This window comes from Phoenix dactylifera, chromosome 3, assembly GCF_051530095.1.
Source record: "Phoenix dactylifera cultivar Ajwa chromosome 3, Ajwa_hap1_PhDact_Kaust_v1.1, whole genome shotgun sequence".
In the NCBI taxonomy this organism is placed as follows: domain Eukaryota; kingdom Viridiplantae; phylum Streptophyta; class Magnoliopsida; order Arecales; family Arecaceae; genus Phoenix; species Phoenix dactylifera.
In genome coordinates, this window is record NC_143192.1 from 36,890,180 (window position 1) to 36,906,205 (window position 16,026).

The window sequence follows — 16,026 nt, forward strand, 5'->3', positions numbered from 1 at the left end:
CAAGCAATTATCAATAGTCATGATTCCAATTAAAACATGTTGCAATTATTAGCCCTTGAATCACCACTGACTGCTGTGTGTGTGTGTGTTTTTTTAAAATTTTTTGTATGCAGTTAATTATTAGTAGCACAAAAATATGCCACTAAATTGTTTGGTTTGCCAGTCAAATTTGGCTTATATGAGCGTTTTGGTACTAGCTGCTGCTGTATCTTTAAATAGTGATATGCCAATATTAACAGTACTTGCTACAAGTATCAGAGCACTTATATAAAGTGTCATGGAAGCTGCCCCAGTCCCTTGAGGGAGGGCTCTTAAATCATACAAGAGGCTAGTAAAAGTGCCATAAAGATCTGCAAGAAAACAGCAGCTGATAATTGGGTGAAGTCTAGGGTATAATCTCTAAATATGAATCCAAAGAAGATAAACTGAATATAACTTTCCGCATGGAGTGCTGGACAAATAAATCATTGACAGCTCATAGTGTGATGGCTGAGTCAAGTCACGGAAATGATTTGCCAGTTTGAAGCAAAAATAGATAGAAGCTATTTAAGTTTCTTGCAGAAGTCAGGGAGGTCTAGCATGTGAATCCTTGAAAAGCTTTGAGCTTCCTCCCTCTCTTTCTCTGTGTTGTATCCCCATCTCCCTGCTCCAAGCAAATCATATTTCACACTGACAAAAGATGAAATGATAAACCATCAAAGAATTGGGCAAGGAAAAACAAAGATACCGAGGTACAAATTCCACCGGTCTAATGCAGGTTCTTTGATAACATTCTTCAGAGTTGCAAGGCGATCTTCAACGAAGCTGATCAGAAGCAAATGGTATGAGGACAGAATTTTGAGGAAGAGATTTTGCATTAATCTTCCACAAGTATGTGAGGAAAAAGTACAACTACTGCTGTTAGATTATAACATTCTCAAAAGAAAAAAAAATCATGATTCACTTTGAATTCTGTTTCATGACCTAAAAGTATTTAAAGATTATGTAATGCACTTCAAATGGGTAACACAAGTATAAAACGTGAGTTACAGATCATGGATTTATAAACTGAAACAGTTTGGTCTTAAATAAGGTTGTTGGCAATAGATTTCCACGAGACTAAATAGCTATTCTAAATTCCATTTCAAAATTGCTCAACTAGTAAGATTTCAACATGCAATGTATATTGGAGATAAGCATGGATTGCTGTGGTTTCCAGTACCATAAAATAAAGGTTTTCTATCATTAAGATGATAAGACAGAGACTCTCATCTTCATCTGATATTCTCTTGTTCCTCTCTAGAGAGTGCATGGATTGGGTAGAAAATAAGGGTATTATTTATTAAAGATGGGATTGTGTATGAATAAGTGGAGAACTGAGAGTGGAGACATGTGGACTTGTTTGGCAACCTGACTCTTTCCACACCCTAAAACATTGCTTGAGTCAGCCGCTTCCCATAAGCAGCCCTCTAGGGGCATTTGGTATGGTGATAACCCCAGGATCAAGGGTGATCCGGATGAAAGTGATAAAATCACTATGTTTGGTTACATCTTAGTAATCCCATATGGTGGTGATATCGGATCACCCCCACTTTTCAAATCACCGTTCAGTCCAGTGATCGGAAACCCGTCCTTGAGGACAGGTGTCCAACATCACCGGAGCGCGGTGATCTTAGATTAAAATATGTTGACCAAACTATCCTTCATAGCTGTGGGAGACTCCACAAAAAAAATACAATCCTTTTTTTTCGCTGCGAGTCGTTTGGGTTACTTGTGCATCATCCTATCACCGTGCGCTTCCTTCTTCCTCCGAGGGAATTCTTTGAACCGGCAACGGAGGCGTCGGAGCGGAGGCGTCAGAGCAGGGCCATCGCAGTTTATCCTCGAAAGAGGTAAGCCTCCTGACCACCTTCTTTCCATTTTTTCTGCCCTTCCTCCTCCCAATCCACTCGGGAAGATAGGTAAATTAAAAGAAGAAAGAAAGAAAGAAAGAAGAAGAAAAAGGGGAAGAAGGCTATGGGGACTCACCTGTGTGCGGCCATTGCCGGCGTCGCGGGGAGCGGCCGCGGACGTCGCAAGAGCCGCCGGCCTTGGCTTAGCCGCGAGGGCAAGCCGCAAGCCCGGCCGCAGGCAGCAACCGCAAACACGGCCGAGGGCGCCGCCGGCCGTGGCCCGCCCCTCTCGTGCGAAGGACCTCTCCTTCTTGGCCTTGTGTGAGGAGATAAGAGAGAAGGGGAGGGTTGAGAAGAAGAAAGGGATGAGAAGAAGTCTGAGAGAATTAAGGGAAAGAGAGGAAAAGAGAGGAGAAAAGAGGAAAAGAGAAGGAGAAGAAGTTAGGAGAATAAAGAGAGGAAGAGAGAGGGCTTGGGGAGCAAGAGAGAATGTGTGAGGGTGAGAGAGGGCTTGGGGAGCGAGAGAGAATGTGTGAGGGTGAGAGAGGGCATTAGAGAGTGAAGGAGATGAAGAGGGAAAGAAAGGAACGGGAGAAGTGGGGAAAGGGAGGAAGAGAAGGTTCTGGAGAAAGGAGAAGAGAAGAAATAGAGAAGAAACAGAAAAGAAAAGAAAAGAAAAGAAAAGAAAAAGAAAGGAAAAGAAAAGAAAAAGAAAGGAAAAGAAAAATAGCAAAGAAAAGTCCAAAATTGACTTCTTTTTTACCCTGCCTCAGAGAAGATATGCGCTAAAGCAGTTAGAGGGCGGTGCATATAGACCCTCATTTGATTTTGATCCAGTGTGATGTTACCTAGAGCTCTTCACAGCTATAGTTGGTGGTGGTTTCTCTCATTTGACTTTCATGTTTAATTTTGCCTAGTTTAAATCTTATGGTTTGTTTATTATGGACGTTTGTAGTGAAAAGAATACTTTAGATGTTTGTGGATTTGGTGGAGTTTTGATGTTTATGGCTTTCTAATGATTCGGGTGTTACAATTTTTAGTGTTATCCTATTTTATTCATGTGTTGGCCACATAGACATTATACATATAGATAATATCCAACAGAACTAGTATACCAAATTTTTCACATTTATTCACATAGACATTTGATTCGTGTAAAACCTGAAACAGCTAGATGAGTATATAACTTCCATTCTATCTTGAAAAGAACTTGAATTCCTTTCCCTTGAATAGTTCGTAACGACTACAAATTTTTTTGAAAGGGACCCAAACCATAAAACTAAATTCTTTGGCAATTGGGCCGAGTCATGGTAGTCTTAATAGAATAATAAGAACATGTTGGATGTTGTAGCAATTTAACTATAATTCAATTTATTCAAACTTGACGTCATGAAGAGTATTGTTGATAGAACGAGAATATGGTCTGATTTTCTTGTGATAAGGACTACTAAAAGTAGAATATGTGACAAAATTATGGAGCTATTATAGGAATTAGCATATTGACCTACATTTTTAATTCATAAGAATTAAAAACACATAAAAATCCATCTAAGATATATCGGGGGTATTTGTGGTATTATGTGGTCGGTGATGTTGGATCTCCGTACCATACCAAACAAATTACTCATAGATATCCGGAGATTTTTAATCACTGGACCATGGCCTACCAAATACATTGATCTTAGATCAATAGGGATCAAATCACCCCAGCATTCGGATCACCGGAGATCTTAGATCACCGTGGTGATCCTGTTGGGTTACTAAACGCCCCCTCTAAGTAATAGATTGTCCCATATAAATATGCACGAGCAGTCTTCTCAATTTTTCCTTCTTACTGTGTTCCAAATCTAACTTATGCAATAGCCTCTGTTGCATCCAATATCCAGACTACCTCATCCTGAACGCAGAGCTAGCAGTTTAGCATCCCCAATAAGCATTCAAAATGCCATTGATTTTTCTTTTCCCCATTTATTTTTCTTTTTACTTTCTTTTTAATTGGGGAGGAGAGAAGATGCAGACCCCAGCATCCATTAGACATGATAGTTACAAAATTGATAAGCCACCTTTCATTCTCCAGTTATATTCTTTAATGACCAAACTCTCATACAACCTTCATCAGCCACCGTGTGATCTCCAAGAATCCTATATCTGTCAGGTTTGTTCACTTTGTTACTTAAGTTGATTGTAGTTTTGGATCTTATGTGTGTAAGTTTGGCTCCTTGATCCATGTCTCTTCCTCCAACAGACAATTTTCTTCTGTTTATGCTGTTCGCAAGTTCGCTACTTGCTAGTTAGGTTCCAGAACAATCCAAGCAAACCTACCATTCCTTCATCTAGAAGACCTATAACTGTTGATCCCTCCCCATCTTAGGTCTCCAAATAACCTACGTCGATTTTTTTTTCTGAAACTGAACTTATGTTGATTAGAATGGTGTCAGTGAGCAAATACTCTGGCTCCATTACTCGTCAATTTTTTCTTCATTTTCCTTTTCAATAATAGATATAATTTTCCACAGTGCATGAAAATTGACATGACATAATTTGTTGATAGTTACAGAACTTTTAGTCTGCAATTCATGCTGCTATGGTACATTTAGGAGGATCCATAAAATTCTAGATAAAACAGACAACATTAAAGTAATGTCTCATCCACATCAATTGCACAAGACACTGGAACAACTACTTCATAGGCCTTCTTTTAAATCCACCATAGAAAACACAAGGAATAAAAACATTCAAGGGGTAAAATTATTTTGTCTATGACTTCTGAAGTTATAGCCCCCTGAAGAATGAGCTGATCAAGAAAGCATGGTCCAATACAGAGGAATGCATATTGAAATACAAAGATGGTTTAAAAAATTGTCTGCATTTCAACTTATCCAGCAAGATTTCATGCCCACAATAAGATGTAAATGTCGGACTGGAGAATTAAAACTTACTGAAGTGTCAAACCTTCATGTTCTGGCATTGCTTGAAGCTTCTTAAGCACTTCTACCTTTGGCCTGATGAATAAGCAAAAAGGCCTTGTTACCAAACATATAAATGCATTGCTTAAAAATGGGGAAAAATAACTAGGAGACAGGATATACTAACCCAGTCCCTAATCCATATATCTTTTCAGAAGGAATAGTTACTCCGGCCAGTTCTCGCAATAATGCATCAGCGAATCTGCTCTGAAATTTAAAGAGAAAAGGAGACATCTACAAGTTGTCCTTAGCAGAAAGTATATAAAAGTTGAGGATGCAACATATCTGCAGCTTCTTGTTAATTATGTGCTTAGAGTATGTCAAAGACCAGCTTGTGCAACATGGACAAATAACTTTCACAGATAAAGTTTGCCATATAGTCCAATTTGTTGACATCTTAAATAGAGACCTAGCAACTATAAGGTAATGTTTTCTACTTCATACAAAGGAAACATCTCTTACACCATTCTCATACTCTTAAAGGCCAAAGACTATTTTTGTATCTAATTTATGCAGGTTAAAATGTTTTAGAGAAGTTCAAAAAAATGTTGATCTTGACTTCGTGGCTGTAGAAGAAACAGTACAAAGGATAAAAAAGTTCATACCTGTTTGGTCGTGACAATATAAACTTGAGAGCTTGCAAATCTCAAAGCATCTCCTGTACCTGGGTAAAATCTGCAGGATCACCTCTTAGTAAGCATACAACTACCAAATTGTCTCTTCGTAAATAAGATAAATTCATGGAACTGAAGCTGCATTTATGCATTGCATCATCAGAAAGCAGGAATCCCTTTGGTAACATAAATATCAATCTCATTTCGGATATGTAGCATTTCACGTGATTTTATGTCCATCATTAGGTACAGAGAGGATCAAAATAGGTTAATGTGTTCACGAAATGGCTTGCCCTTGATCCATGGGCTATTGACTATTGCATACAGCAAGTGGAATAACACATTGTTGTGAAAGCAACAGTGCTACTAAGTACAAATATGTAAAAACAGAAGAGACCACAACTATATAATTTTCTAATCTTGAGCGAAAAGTCTACATTTATAACACAACACTGGTTTAGGATCATAGTCAGAGCTATTCAATGAAGAACTTTCCACATTACTGTATATGGTGATCTATCAGAGGGTTTAGTTATGGTAGTTATTTACCATCCTTACCACATATAGCAAGCTGACATGATTAAATAATCACTGTAACATAAGACTCAAGTGGGGAAAAAATAAAAGAACTCATGGCCAGGTAATATTACAGTTTCATTGAATGCTATGCTACAGAACAGTAGTTCTCAGTAGGAATATAACTAATTCAAGTAGTAGTATGTATATATCTCCTGTCCAATACTCCACCTATTTTTCAGAATTTTTTCAGTCTTACTACGTCTCATCCACCTATTTAACAGCTATATCATTTGATTAGCATGTATATTTACTCCAAGGAAGTCTACTGACAAAATACACAGATGGAATAAGGAAGCTCTAGTATCATCAGAATGTTCAGTGATCTAAACAAGCAAAAACTCCCATTTAACGTTGCAGGAAACAGTAATCCAAATAACCATTTCATTGAGCTACTCTATATATCTTGATTTAACTAATGAAAGGGCCATATGGGTACAGAATTGGACAACTAAAAGAAATCTTGATAGAACCTTGATAGCACCAAATAGTTATGATGGACAGATGGTAGACATACTGTACAAAAATGGGTGCGAGGCAGGAGCAAACTGGAGAGAAGTGTCATGCAGTAGGTCCCATTGTTGTTCTATTAGAAATTTGTGGCGTACTCCATAAAATATTGAAAGTTGTAAAAGAAGGATATTTGATTTCATAAATCTTAGATTCTGAAGATATAGTGATTGATTTCATTTCCCTTTAGAAGTATACAATCTTAATTTCTCATCCATAAAAGAGCACCCATTCTTTCCGTCTAACTCAGACTAGAGTCCAAACTTTAAGCATTTAAAAAATGGGAGAAATTACAATACCTGTTCGCACCAATCCATCCTGATAGATCAGTCTGCATCCAATTGTCCCTTACTCTTCCAAAAAGATCTATCAAAGCATCTCTGTCTTCATTCCACTCCTTCATAATGATAGGCTTCAGTTGCGACCAGTTATTTAATATCGCTTCAATAGTGAGTCCATCTGCAACCTTGCTCATCAAATAAAATATTATCTAAAATCCATCAAGTTCCTTGAGCATATAGTATTGCTGCCAGTATTTCAGTTAAAATGTTAAGCATTTTATGATGTTTTTTGGTAAGGGACCAATTTTTAAGTTTTAATATGCATTAGGAGTAAAAATATGGGATTATGTATCAAATTTCAATGATTTACCGATGATTTTCGTATGGATGGCATTTGAAGTTCCAATAGCAACCTAACCAGCAGTAAGTTTTCATATCCTGTTTCGACCACAGGACGAAGCTGTTGCAACAGAGAGGAATTTTTAGCTTAAACAAAATGGTTAGCCATATCAAATAGTTCACAAGTTGAATCTGTTGTAGATCATGCAACATAATTCCCTCCGGACACACCCTCCTTTGTTATGCAATGCAAATATTTTATACTTGCTGGTGGCAAGGGCAAGACAATCCATTACATCTGATATTTGCAAAGAAAAGAGCAAACTAATGCTCTTCTCTACCACGCATCTTTGATCTCGTAGTATTAAAGCATGACAATACACAACAGTTTCTCAAATTTAATAAAAATATAATAAGCGAAAACACAAGATAATATGTCAATCATAAGAAAAAATGCTCATTTTTGCTACTATGTGGAAGCCATATTCGAGAAGGTTCAGAATCTGCATGTTGGAGCAGATTCAGGTCAGAAACTAAATTGAAATGAATTGATTGCAAATAATTGTTCCAGACTTCATTTGAAATAGTGCAATGGTAGCAAGAAAACAAAAAGGCTTCGTAACAAAGGAAATGAAACATGTGTTCGTTTTGGTAAAAATGGACTCACTTCTCTACATGGTTTAAGACTCTTATTATATCGACCAGCAAAAAGTCCAAAATTCTATCAACCTAGGAGACATCTTGGCCAATGCGCAACCATGATATAGGTACCCAAAACAGCATTAAATAAGAAATGAATTGTTAAACAACATTAAACAACATTATATATGTACCCAAAACTGAAGATTATGAGAAGGCTTTGCAGTAGTCATCCATGCTAATCTTTTGAATCAATGGCATGTCATTCTCCTGAAGCTCCATGACGAGAATTTGAAGATTACACGTCTTCTTTGCAATGAACTCATCATCCATTGTTCTCAGTACATATGATATATGCGATAATTTTTGTTTTATTAATGAAGAAATTCCCAAAGCATTAGATCAGAAGTCATGAAATAGATATCAGGCAGCTGATCAAATAGCATCCAATGGGTTTTAGCAAAAAAATAGCATCCAGCAGATTTTCGTGTGGTTATCATACTGCTCCTTGAACTTTCTTTTTGAAGCTTACAAACATCATCCTTAAATTGATGCTTGTTACATATCTTTGCTCTTGTGGTGATCTAAAAATGCATAAAAATACAGTTGGCCAATGTTTGATATAGACTTGCTACCATTTGAAGTTCTAGCTATCCTACTTCTCAATGTAAGCATCATTGTCAAAAGATGATTAATGGCTATGAAACTCAAGTAAAAGTGCAAGAGCTAACCACTACTATAGCTCAAATATGCTAGCACAAGATCTTTTCAAAAACTTTCGGACAACCTATCAATTAACGAATTGAACGAGAATATATAAAGTTCAAAGTAATCATAGAAAACCTTAATGAGCTTGGTAAAACAAAGAGTATGAAAACAATATGATAGGCCCTTGGATAAAGATTCAAACATCGAATACGTGACTAGGCCAACCACACCATGCCTTGGTTGCCACAGCACCTCGCCACACTTTACCATGCTAATACTGGATTGACCAACAAAAGGAAACTTCGAACAACTCCTTCAAACTTTGAAAAGATTTATATAAGGAGGAGATGGTCTTGCGTTAAAGACCAATTGCAAGGCTTTCCCTCTTTTAATCTACGGAAACTTCAAGCTGGGTTTTCCTTCAGTATTTACAAAGAGTAAAGGTTTTCCGCATCAGTTTGATGATCACTCACTGTCCCACAATTACATAATGTGTCCATCAAATTAAAACTACAGCACAAGTAGTTAATCCATGGACAAACTCATGCAAAACTAATCTCATAATCAAACACGAACTAAGTGAATTTACTTTATGTTGTTGCTGAAGTTGAATGGATGGTAATTGTGAAACTGATCTAAAAAAAAATGGAATTTGGCCTAGGGAAAGAGTCAAGATGTCTGCTCACGATGTGCATTTGATCGACGATCCATTCTTCCAAGCTCGAGTCCACTCCATCAAATAGAGACGGCCACCTAATTTTAGCAGCCTAAAAGATAAAACAAATAAGAAAATTTAAAAAAAAAAAGACCCCAGAGAGATACAGAGAGAGAGAGAGAGAGCGCGAGAGAACCTTGACGGCGGAGAGGGAGCTCTCGCCGCAGCTATCGCAGAGGACTCCGTCGAAGTCCAGCGCGTAGAGATCCCCAGCCATTCGCGTTTTCTTTCTTTGGCTCTCCGTCTTGCGTTCCGGCAGGAGATCCTGCGACCGCCGGATTTGTTGTTGGTGTTTTTGAGTCATCTGTTGAGCCTCGGTTCGGTTGGATTTTGCCACGTTGACTTGCGGTGCTCGTCCGGATGTGTTCTCACCCTTAGATGCGGCTTAGAATGTTTTCTCTACCAATGGAAACCAAATTTTATCCGTACGCGAAGATTTTGAGATTCGAAAAAGACATCACAACACATTCTCAGTGTACCGCTTGATATTTGTTATTTCTCCAAATCTCAAAATCACTCATCTATGATGAAAAATCTTGGATGATGCATCTATAAACAATGGAATCCAAACAATTATACAGGCCGCTCTTTCCCTTTCTCTCAATTAACATACATACATACATACATATTTGTATGTATATATGTATCTATATATATATATATATATATATGTTGCTGGAAATTGGACCCGGAGGGGACCGGTCAGCCGAGAAGGAAGAGCTCCGGCGAACACTGGCGGGCGGCGATCCGTCGGCGGGCAGCGTCCTCTAGAAAACCTGCAAAAAGCCGGTGACCGGAGTTTCCAGCGCCGACCATCCGATGCCTAAGTTAGAGGGGGGCAGACGTATATGAGGAGAAATAATGTGTGTCCAGAGTTCTTGCCTTCCAGCCCCCTCTAAGGTGGAGGGGTTCTCCTTTTATAGAGGGGCGCTGGGTTACCTGTGATGTGATGGGGCGAGGTTGCCGTACGACTGAGCACGTCACATAAATTGGTGCACGATCAAATGAATTAATGCCTTGTCGTAGGGGATGAGGTCGGAATCAGGGAGTTGTCACGGCCGACTGGATGCAGCTGAGCTGATTTGCCGTGGAGGACTGGAGATCCGTAGATAACAGGCGCCACACGCATTAATTGTTGAGTAAGCCGGAGATACGCATTGATTGTGGAGTAAGCCGGAGGTACGCATTAATTGTGGAGTAAGCCGGAGATCTGCAGAGGCCATGCACATTAAATGCTAGGGGTGGTGGCAGGGTATAGTCTCTGATCGGGCTACAGAAGGATGTGACCGCGATAGGTGAGTGGCGAGGTCGGACTTCCGAGGTGGCGAGCTCTAAGGTCGGGCACCTGGTCGGGCGCCAGGTCGAGCGCCCCTAATCACATGTCTCGTGATGTGCTCACGTGCTGTGGGGTGACATGTATTACCCCAACACTACCCCCCGACTTTCGAGTTCGAGCTGCTTGCAAACTCGGACGCGGGAAGTAGTTGTCTTTATTGCTGTGGTGGGGGCCAGGGGGACTTTAAATTATTCCGACGCTTCGTGTGTTTCAGGGCGCTTTTAATGAGAGGAGATGGGGCGACGCCTTTTCGTCCTCTGAGATCGCTTCGTGAGGCGGGCTCAGATGGGGCCCCGAAATCCGACGGGGCACTGCCTCGATTGCTTATTCGAGGCTTCAACCTAAAATAAATATGCTGTTTCGGTTTTCGGGGCCGACACGTGGCGCAATCCGAACGGGAGGCGGGGTCCGACCCTGCCTATCCGGGCCGTCGAAAGGTCTATATAAACCCCTTGACCTGGCCCTAAAAAGGTCTTGCTTGGCTGCTTCCCTTTCTTCCTCCGCTTCTATCCTCCTGTTCGTCTTTCTCAGTCGTAACCGAGCCTTCCGGCGGCGCCTTAAGGCGATTTCCCCCCGTAGGTCATCTCCCTTCTTTAGTTAGGGGTGTCATCCTTTCTTTTTTCTTTGTTTCCCTTTGTCCTTTGCTTCTCCTTCTCTTTTTCCTGCAAATGGGTTCTGGTCCGAATGAAGTCGGATCTAGTCTGTCAGAGGAGGAACTGGAGCTGGTTCACTCCCGGTTTTTTTTTCCGGCCCGGATTTCATCTCGAACCCGCGGGGCTGGAGGACCGGGTAACGCGACCGCTTCCAGGTCGGATCGGGGTGTATGTCAAGATACTCTGGGCCGGCCTGCGGTTCCCCCTTCACGAGTTTGTGAACGACTTGCTGGTGGAGTATCAACTCGTCCCAGTACAGCTCGCTCCGAACTCGTGGAGGACCATAGTCGGATTTTTGTCTCTTTGCCTTGTGCATGGGATCCCGGCTTTGGTAAGCATTTTCCGCTGGTGTTTTTTATTGAAAACCAATCCGGCGGATGGAGAGTGGTTATACTTTGCCTTCCGCGGCGGTATGTCCCTCTTCCGAGGTGCCTCTTCCTCTATTCATGAATGGAAGGGGAGATTTTTCTTTCTTGCATCCGAGGTGTCGTGGGGATTTGACCCGAGGTGGGGGCATTTCCGACTGAAAGCCCTTAACAGGCTCTCCGAGCTCACGGCGGACGAGCAGAGGGTTGTCGACGCCCTGCGGGGTCTCGGGAAGGATATCAACTTGGCCGACCTTCTAAGCGAGGAGGCCTTGGTGAACGTCGGCCTGAGCTCGGCGCACCCCGAGGGTAAGAATGGTCATATTGCTTCGTTTTTTGTTTTATTTGTTTCTTTCTCCTCTTACTTAGAGTTTTTCTCTTTTTCTTGTTTCAAATATCCCACACATGTCGACCAGCAACGCATCTCTTTTCTTTCGGCTGAAGCGGAGGTCAGCCGAGGTCGGCGGGGCTCTTCCCGAGCCCCGAAAGAGAGTGAAGACGGCCTCCATTTCCGCCCCTGCCGGGATGAGGGGTTCCGGGGCCGGAACGTCGTCGGCCGCCCGGGAGAAGGCCCCAACGGCCGAGCGTGCGAGCTCAGCTTCTGGAGGGGCATCCGAATCGGCACCTTCGGCCTGCCCCGCTTCCGTTGCTCAACGGGCAGGCCGGACTGTTGTCCGTTTACGGAGATCGGGGCCCGAGCCGAGTAGGGGTCCCGGGGTTCCGAGTGCATCTCGGCCTACCACCGTGAGTTCGGACGGGCCCAGTTCGTCGGGGGCCAGGGGACGTCCCGGGAAAGGACCTGCCGACCTGAAATCCCCGATTCGCGAGGGCAGCTTGGCCCTTGAAGACGCTGATGTTGCGCGCGCGGTTTTTCGCCGCGCAATGCTCCCGACCGACCGGGCCAAGGCCAAGTTCGAGGCCCTCGGGCTTGAGGAGATCATCGACCAAACATACCGTAATGCCGTTCAAGTAGGTTACTTTTTCGCTTTGCTTTCGACCATCAGCATTTCCTTTATCCTTACTTATCGTCGTTTTCCTTGCAGCATTTTCATGAAATCGATACTCTGGTGTTCATCGCCTCGGGATACCAGAATGAATCTCGACGATTCCAGAAACAGCTGGAGTCGGCCGAGAAGAGGCTCGCGGAGTCGGAGGCCATGTTGGTCGAGGCCCTCGCGCGGAGGGAGGCCGCCGAGGCCGGGCGGCTTGCAATCGTCAGCGAGCTCGAGGAAGAGAGAGCCGCCCACTCCTTGACGAGGTCCAAGCTTCGCGCCGCCGAGGCGCGACTCGCGGAGTCCCGCTCCGAAGCCGCGGGATACAAGTACGAAGGCGGAGTTCTCCGCCTGAAGATCGAGCAGCTCGAGGCTCGAAAAAAGAGGGCGCTCGAGCAAGTCCAAAATGCCGTGGAGCTCTTCAAGGGGTCGGAGGAGTTCCGCGACATGCTGGAGGAGGAGACCGTGGATGGGTTCCTTCGGGGCTTTGAAAACTTTCGGTGGCAGATAGCGCGGTTCTGCCCTCAGCTTGATATTTCGGGGATTCGGCCAAGATCGAAGCTCGGCGATGAGGGGGAGTCCGATCTGCCCTCGCCGCTCGAGGAGGAAGAGGAGGTCGAGGTCGAGGCCGCCGACGCAGAGGTCGGGGGAGAAGCCGTCGGGGCGAGCAAGTGGTTCGGGCGACTCCCGCAGAGGGGACTTCCGAAGTTGCCGACGGAGCTGTACCTGCTCCTGCAGAGGAAGGTCCCGAGCCAATCCCTGCCGAGGTCTCCCAGGTGATCATCGCGGATGATCTCGGCGCTGGCGAGGCCGGAGCTCCCTAGGAGTTGTTTTTCTTTCTCCCTTTTGTTGTGAGCGAGGTCGGTTCCCAAATTTGTTGTACGGCCGACCTCAATTTTTTACTTCGGCCTTCGGGCTTTTGTTAATGAAAAAACGTCTTTTGCAAATTTGTGCTTGCTTTTCTTTCTTTCTTTCGCGCAATAAGTGAACTTTTACTTTGATCGCTCGAGTTGAACTCTTCCCGGTGAATTTTTCTAAGCGTCGAGCTCAGCTGAGCTCTCAGACTTAGGCTTCATAGGCTTAGGTGTAGAGCACACTCGCTAAGGTATCAAGCTTAGCTCTGATAAGGACGACGTTTTAGGCGCCGGGCTCAAATCCTAGAAAAATTCACTAAGTCCTTGAGCTCGGCTGGGTTCGTAGGCTTAAGTTCCGTGGACTTAAGTTTCAACCGCGCTAGCCAAGTCAAATTCCCGTCGGCAATTTTCTCTAAGTCTTCGAACTCGGCTAAGTGCGTAGGCTTTGGTTGCATAGGCCTAGACCTAAATCGCGTTCGCTAAGTGAGGCTCCAAGCTCCGACTTTAGAGAAATCCTCTGAGTTTTCAAGCTTGGATTTGAATCTTGCCAAGCCCTCGAGCTTGGCCGAGGCATTGTTTCCGGTCCTCGGATCCTAAAGAGGTTTCGTCGGGCCTTTAAATTTATCTCCTGGACAATTTAGCCAAGTCTTCGAGTTCGGCTCCCCAGATGTTGGCTCACAAAAGGTTTTGGGGTCGCTCTCCGGGGAGATCATAGACCGAAATTGCGTTGCCGGTGAGACCTTCGCGGTAGTTGGCCTCGGGCTCGGCCGAAGTACCAACGAGTAGAGTCGGAATTTTATGGTGAGTGCCTCGGCACTTTCGAGCTCGACCAAAGTATCAAGGGCCGAGGTCGTCACCGCCGATTAGCGATGGAAAAGGCATGCCCGGGGCAGAGGAGACCCTGGCTCATGGTTGATTCGGAGAAACATCCCGACCTTGGTCGGGGGAAATCCTCCTGCACCGTTGGGGTTGGGCGCCCCATGCCGAGGTGGGCGGCTTTGCTCTTTGGCCAGCTTTTGAGGGCGCTCTTTTGCTTGGGGTCCGCTTCAGGGACGCCGGCATATTGGAAGACATAGCTGTCGTTGGAGATCTGTGTAGATGCTGCACTGCTGTCGCTCTCGAACGTTTCGGAGGGCCGCAAAGGTACTATCCCATCTTTCCGCGGTTGAGGGAGCTTGAGCTCACTGTCGACTTATCGGGGCATCTCGACCTTAGTCGAGGAGGCGCTACGGGGGGCCGTGAAGGTACTATTCCGTTGTCGATATCGAGCGCCACGGAGGGCCGTGAAGGTACTACCCCATCTTTTCGAGGTCGAGGGGTCTGGGTACGCACTATCGACACTCGGGGCATCCCGAACTTAGTCGGAAAGGCGCTATGGGGGACCGCGAAGGTACTACCCCGTTGTCGATGTCGAGCGCCACGAAGGGCCGCAAAGGTACTACCCCGTCTTTTCGAGATCGAGGGAGCTTGGGCTCACCGTCAACTTATCGGGGCATCTCGACCTTAGTCGAGGAATCGTGCGCAAGGTCGAGGGGTCTGGGAATGCACTGTCGACCTGCGACGCTTTCCGAGGTCGAGGGGTCTGGGTACGCACTATCGACACTCGGGACATCCCGAACTTAGTCGGAAAGGCGCTATGGGGGGCGCGAAGGTACTACCCCATTGTCGATGTCGAGCTCCACGGAGGGCCTCGAAGGTACTATCCCATCTTTTCGAGGTCGAGGGAGCTTGGGCTCACTGTCGACTTATCGGGGCATCTCGACCTTAGTCAAGGAATCGTGCACAAGGTCGAGGGGTCTGGGAACGCACTGTCGACCTGCGACGCTTTTCGAGGTCGAGGGGTCTGGGTACGCACTATCGACACTCGGGGCATCCCGAACTTAGTCGGGAAGGCGCTATGGGGGGCCGCGAAGGTACTACCCCATTGTCGATGTCGAGCGCCACGAAGGGCCGCGAAGGTACTACCCCATCTTTTCGAGATCGAGGGAGCTTGGGCTCACCGTCGACTTATCGGGGCATCTCGACCTTAGTCGAGGAATCGTGCGCAAGGTCGAGGGGTCTGAGAACGCACTGTCGACCTGCGACGCTTTCCGAGGTCGAGGGGTCTGGGTACGCACTATCGACACTCGGGACATCCCGAACTTAGTCGGAAAGGCGCTATAGGGGGCGCGAAGGTACTACCCCGTTGTCGATGTCGAGCTCCACGGAGGGCCGCGAAGGTACTATCCCGTCTTCCCGAGGTCGAGAGAGCTTGGGCTCACTGTCGACTTATCGGGGCATCTCGACCTTAGTCGAGGAATCGTGCGCAAGGTCGAGAAGTCTGGGAACGCACTGTCGACCTGCGACGCTTTTCGAGGTCGAGGGGTCTGGGTATGCACTATCGACACGGAGCATTTCGAACTTAGTCGGGGAGGCGCTACGGGGGGCCGCAAAGGTACTACCCGTTGTCGATGTCGAGCGCCACGGAGGGCCGTGAAGGTTCTACCCCGTCTTTCTGAGGTCGAGGGAGCTTGGGCTCACTGTCGATTTATCGGGGCATCTCGACCTTAGTCGAGGAATCGTGTGCAAGGTCGAGGGGTCTGAAAACGCACTGTCGACCTGCGACGC

The 16,026-nt window shown here is 45.0% G+C and overlaps 1 protein-coding gene across 2 annotated transcripts; it reads right to left on the bottom strand.

The window, feature by feature from the left end:
- Positions 1–206: 206 nt before the first annotated feature.
- On the bottom strand, positions 207–9,584 carry LOC103715476 (ribosomal RNA small subunit methyltransferase G). Of its 2 annotated transcripts, XM_008803108.6 has the most exons (9): positions 9,356–9,582; positions 9,191–9,271; positions 7,189–7,278; positions 6,837–7,003; positions 5,443–5,512; positions 4,965–5,044; positions 4,811–4,873; positions 728–804; positions 207–643 (listed from the first exon to the last, which is right to left on the bottom strand). In XM_008803108.6, exons 1-9 carry the CDS (start codon positions 9,521–9,523, stop codon positions 543–545), a joined length of 897 nt encoding a protein of 298 aa, XP_008801330.3. In that variant the 5' UTR covers positions 9,524–9,582; the 3' UTR covers positions 207–542. The 2 variants fall into 2 exon arrangements, with proteins under 2 accessions (XP_008801330.3, XP_088574324.1); XM_088718198.2 differs by lacking the exon at positions 7,189–7,278 and having other exon boundaries at positions 9,356–9,584.
- Positions 9,585–16,026: the final 6,442 nt, after the last annotated feature.

What these genes read in the sequence shown, in the direction of transcription:
- LOC103715476 (XM_008803108.6), bottom strand. Translation starts at nt 9,523, where the DNA reads ATGACTCAAAAACACCAACAACAAATCCGGCGGTCGCAGGATCTCCTG. An exon ending in GGATGGATTGGTGCGAACAG is followed by an intron (nt 5,513 to 6,836) that starts GTATTGTAATTT and finishes GTGATCCTGCAG; the next exon opens with ATTTTACCCAGGTACAGGAG. An exon ending in ATATTGTCACGACCAAACAG is followed by an intron (nt 5,045 to 5,442) that starts GTATGAACTTTT and finishes TTTAAATTTCAG; the next exon opens with AGCAGATTCGCTGATGCATT.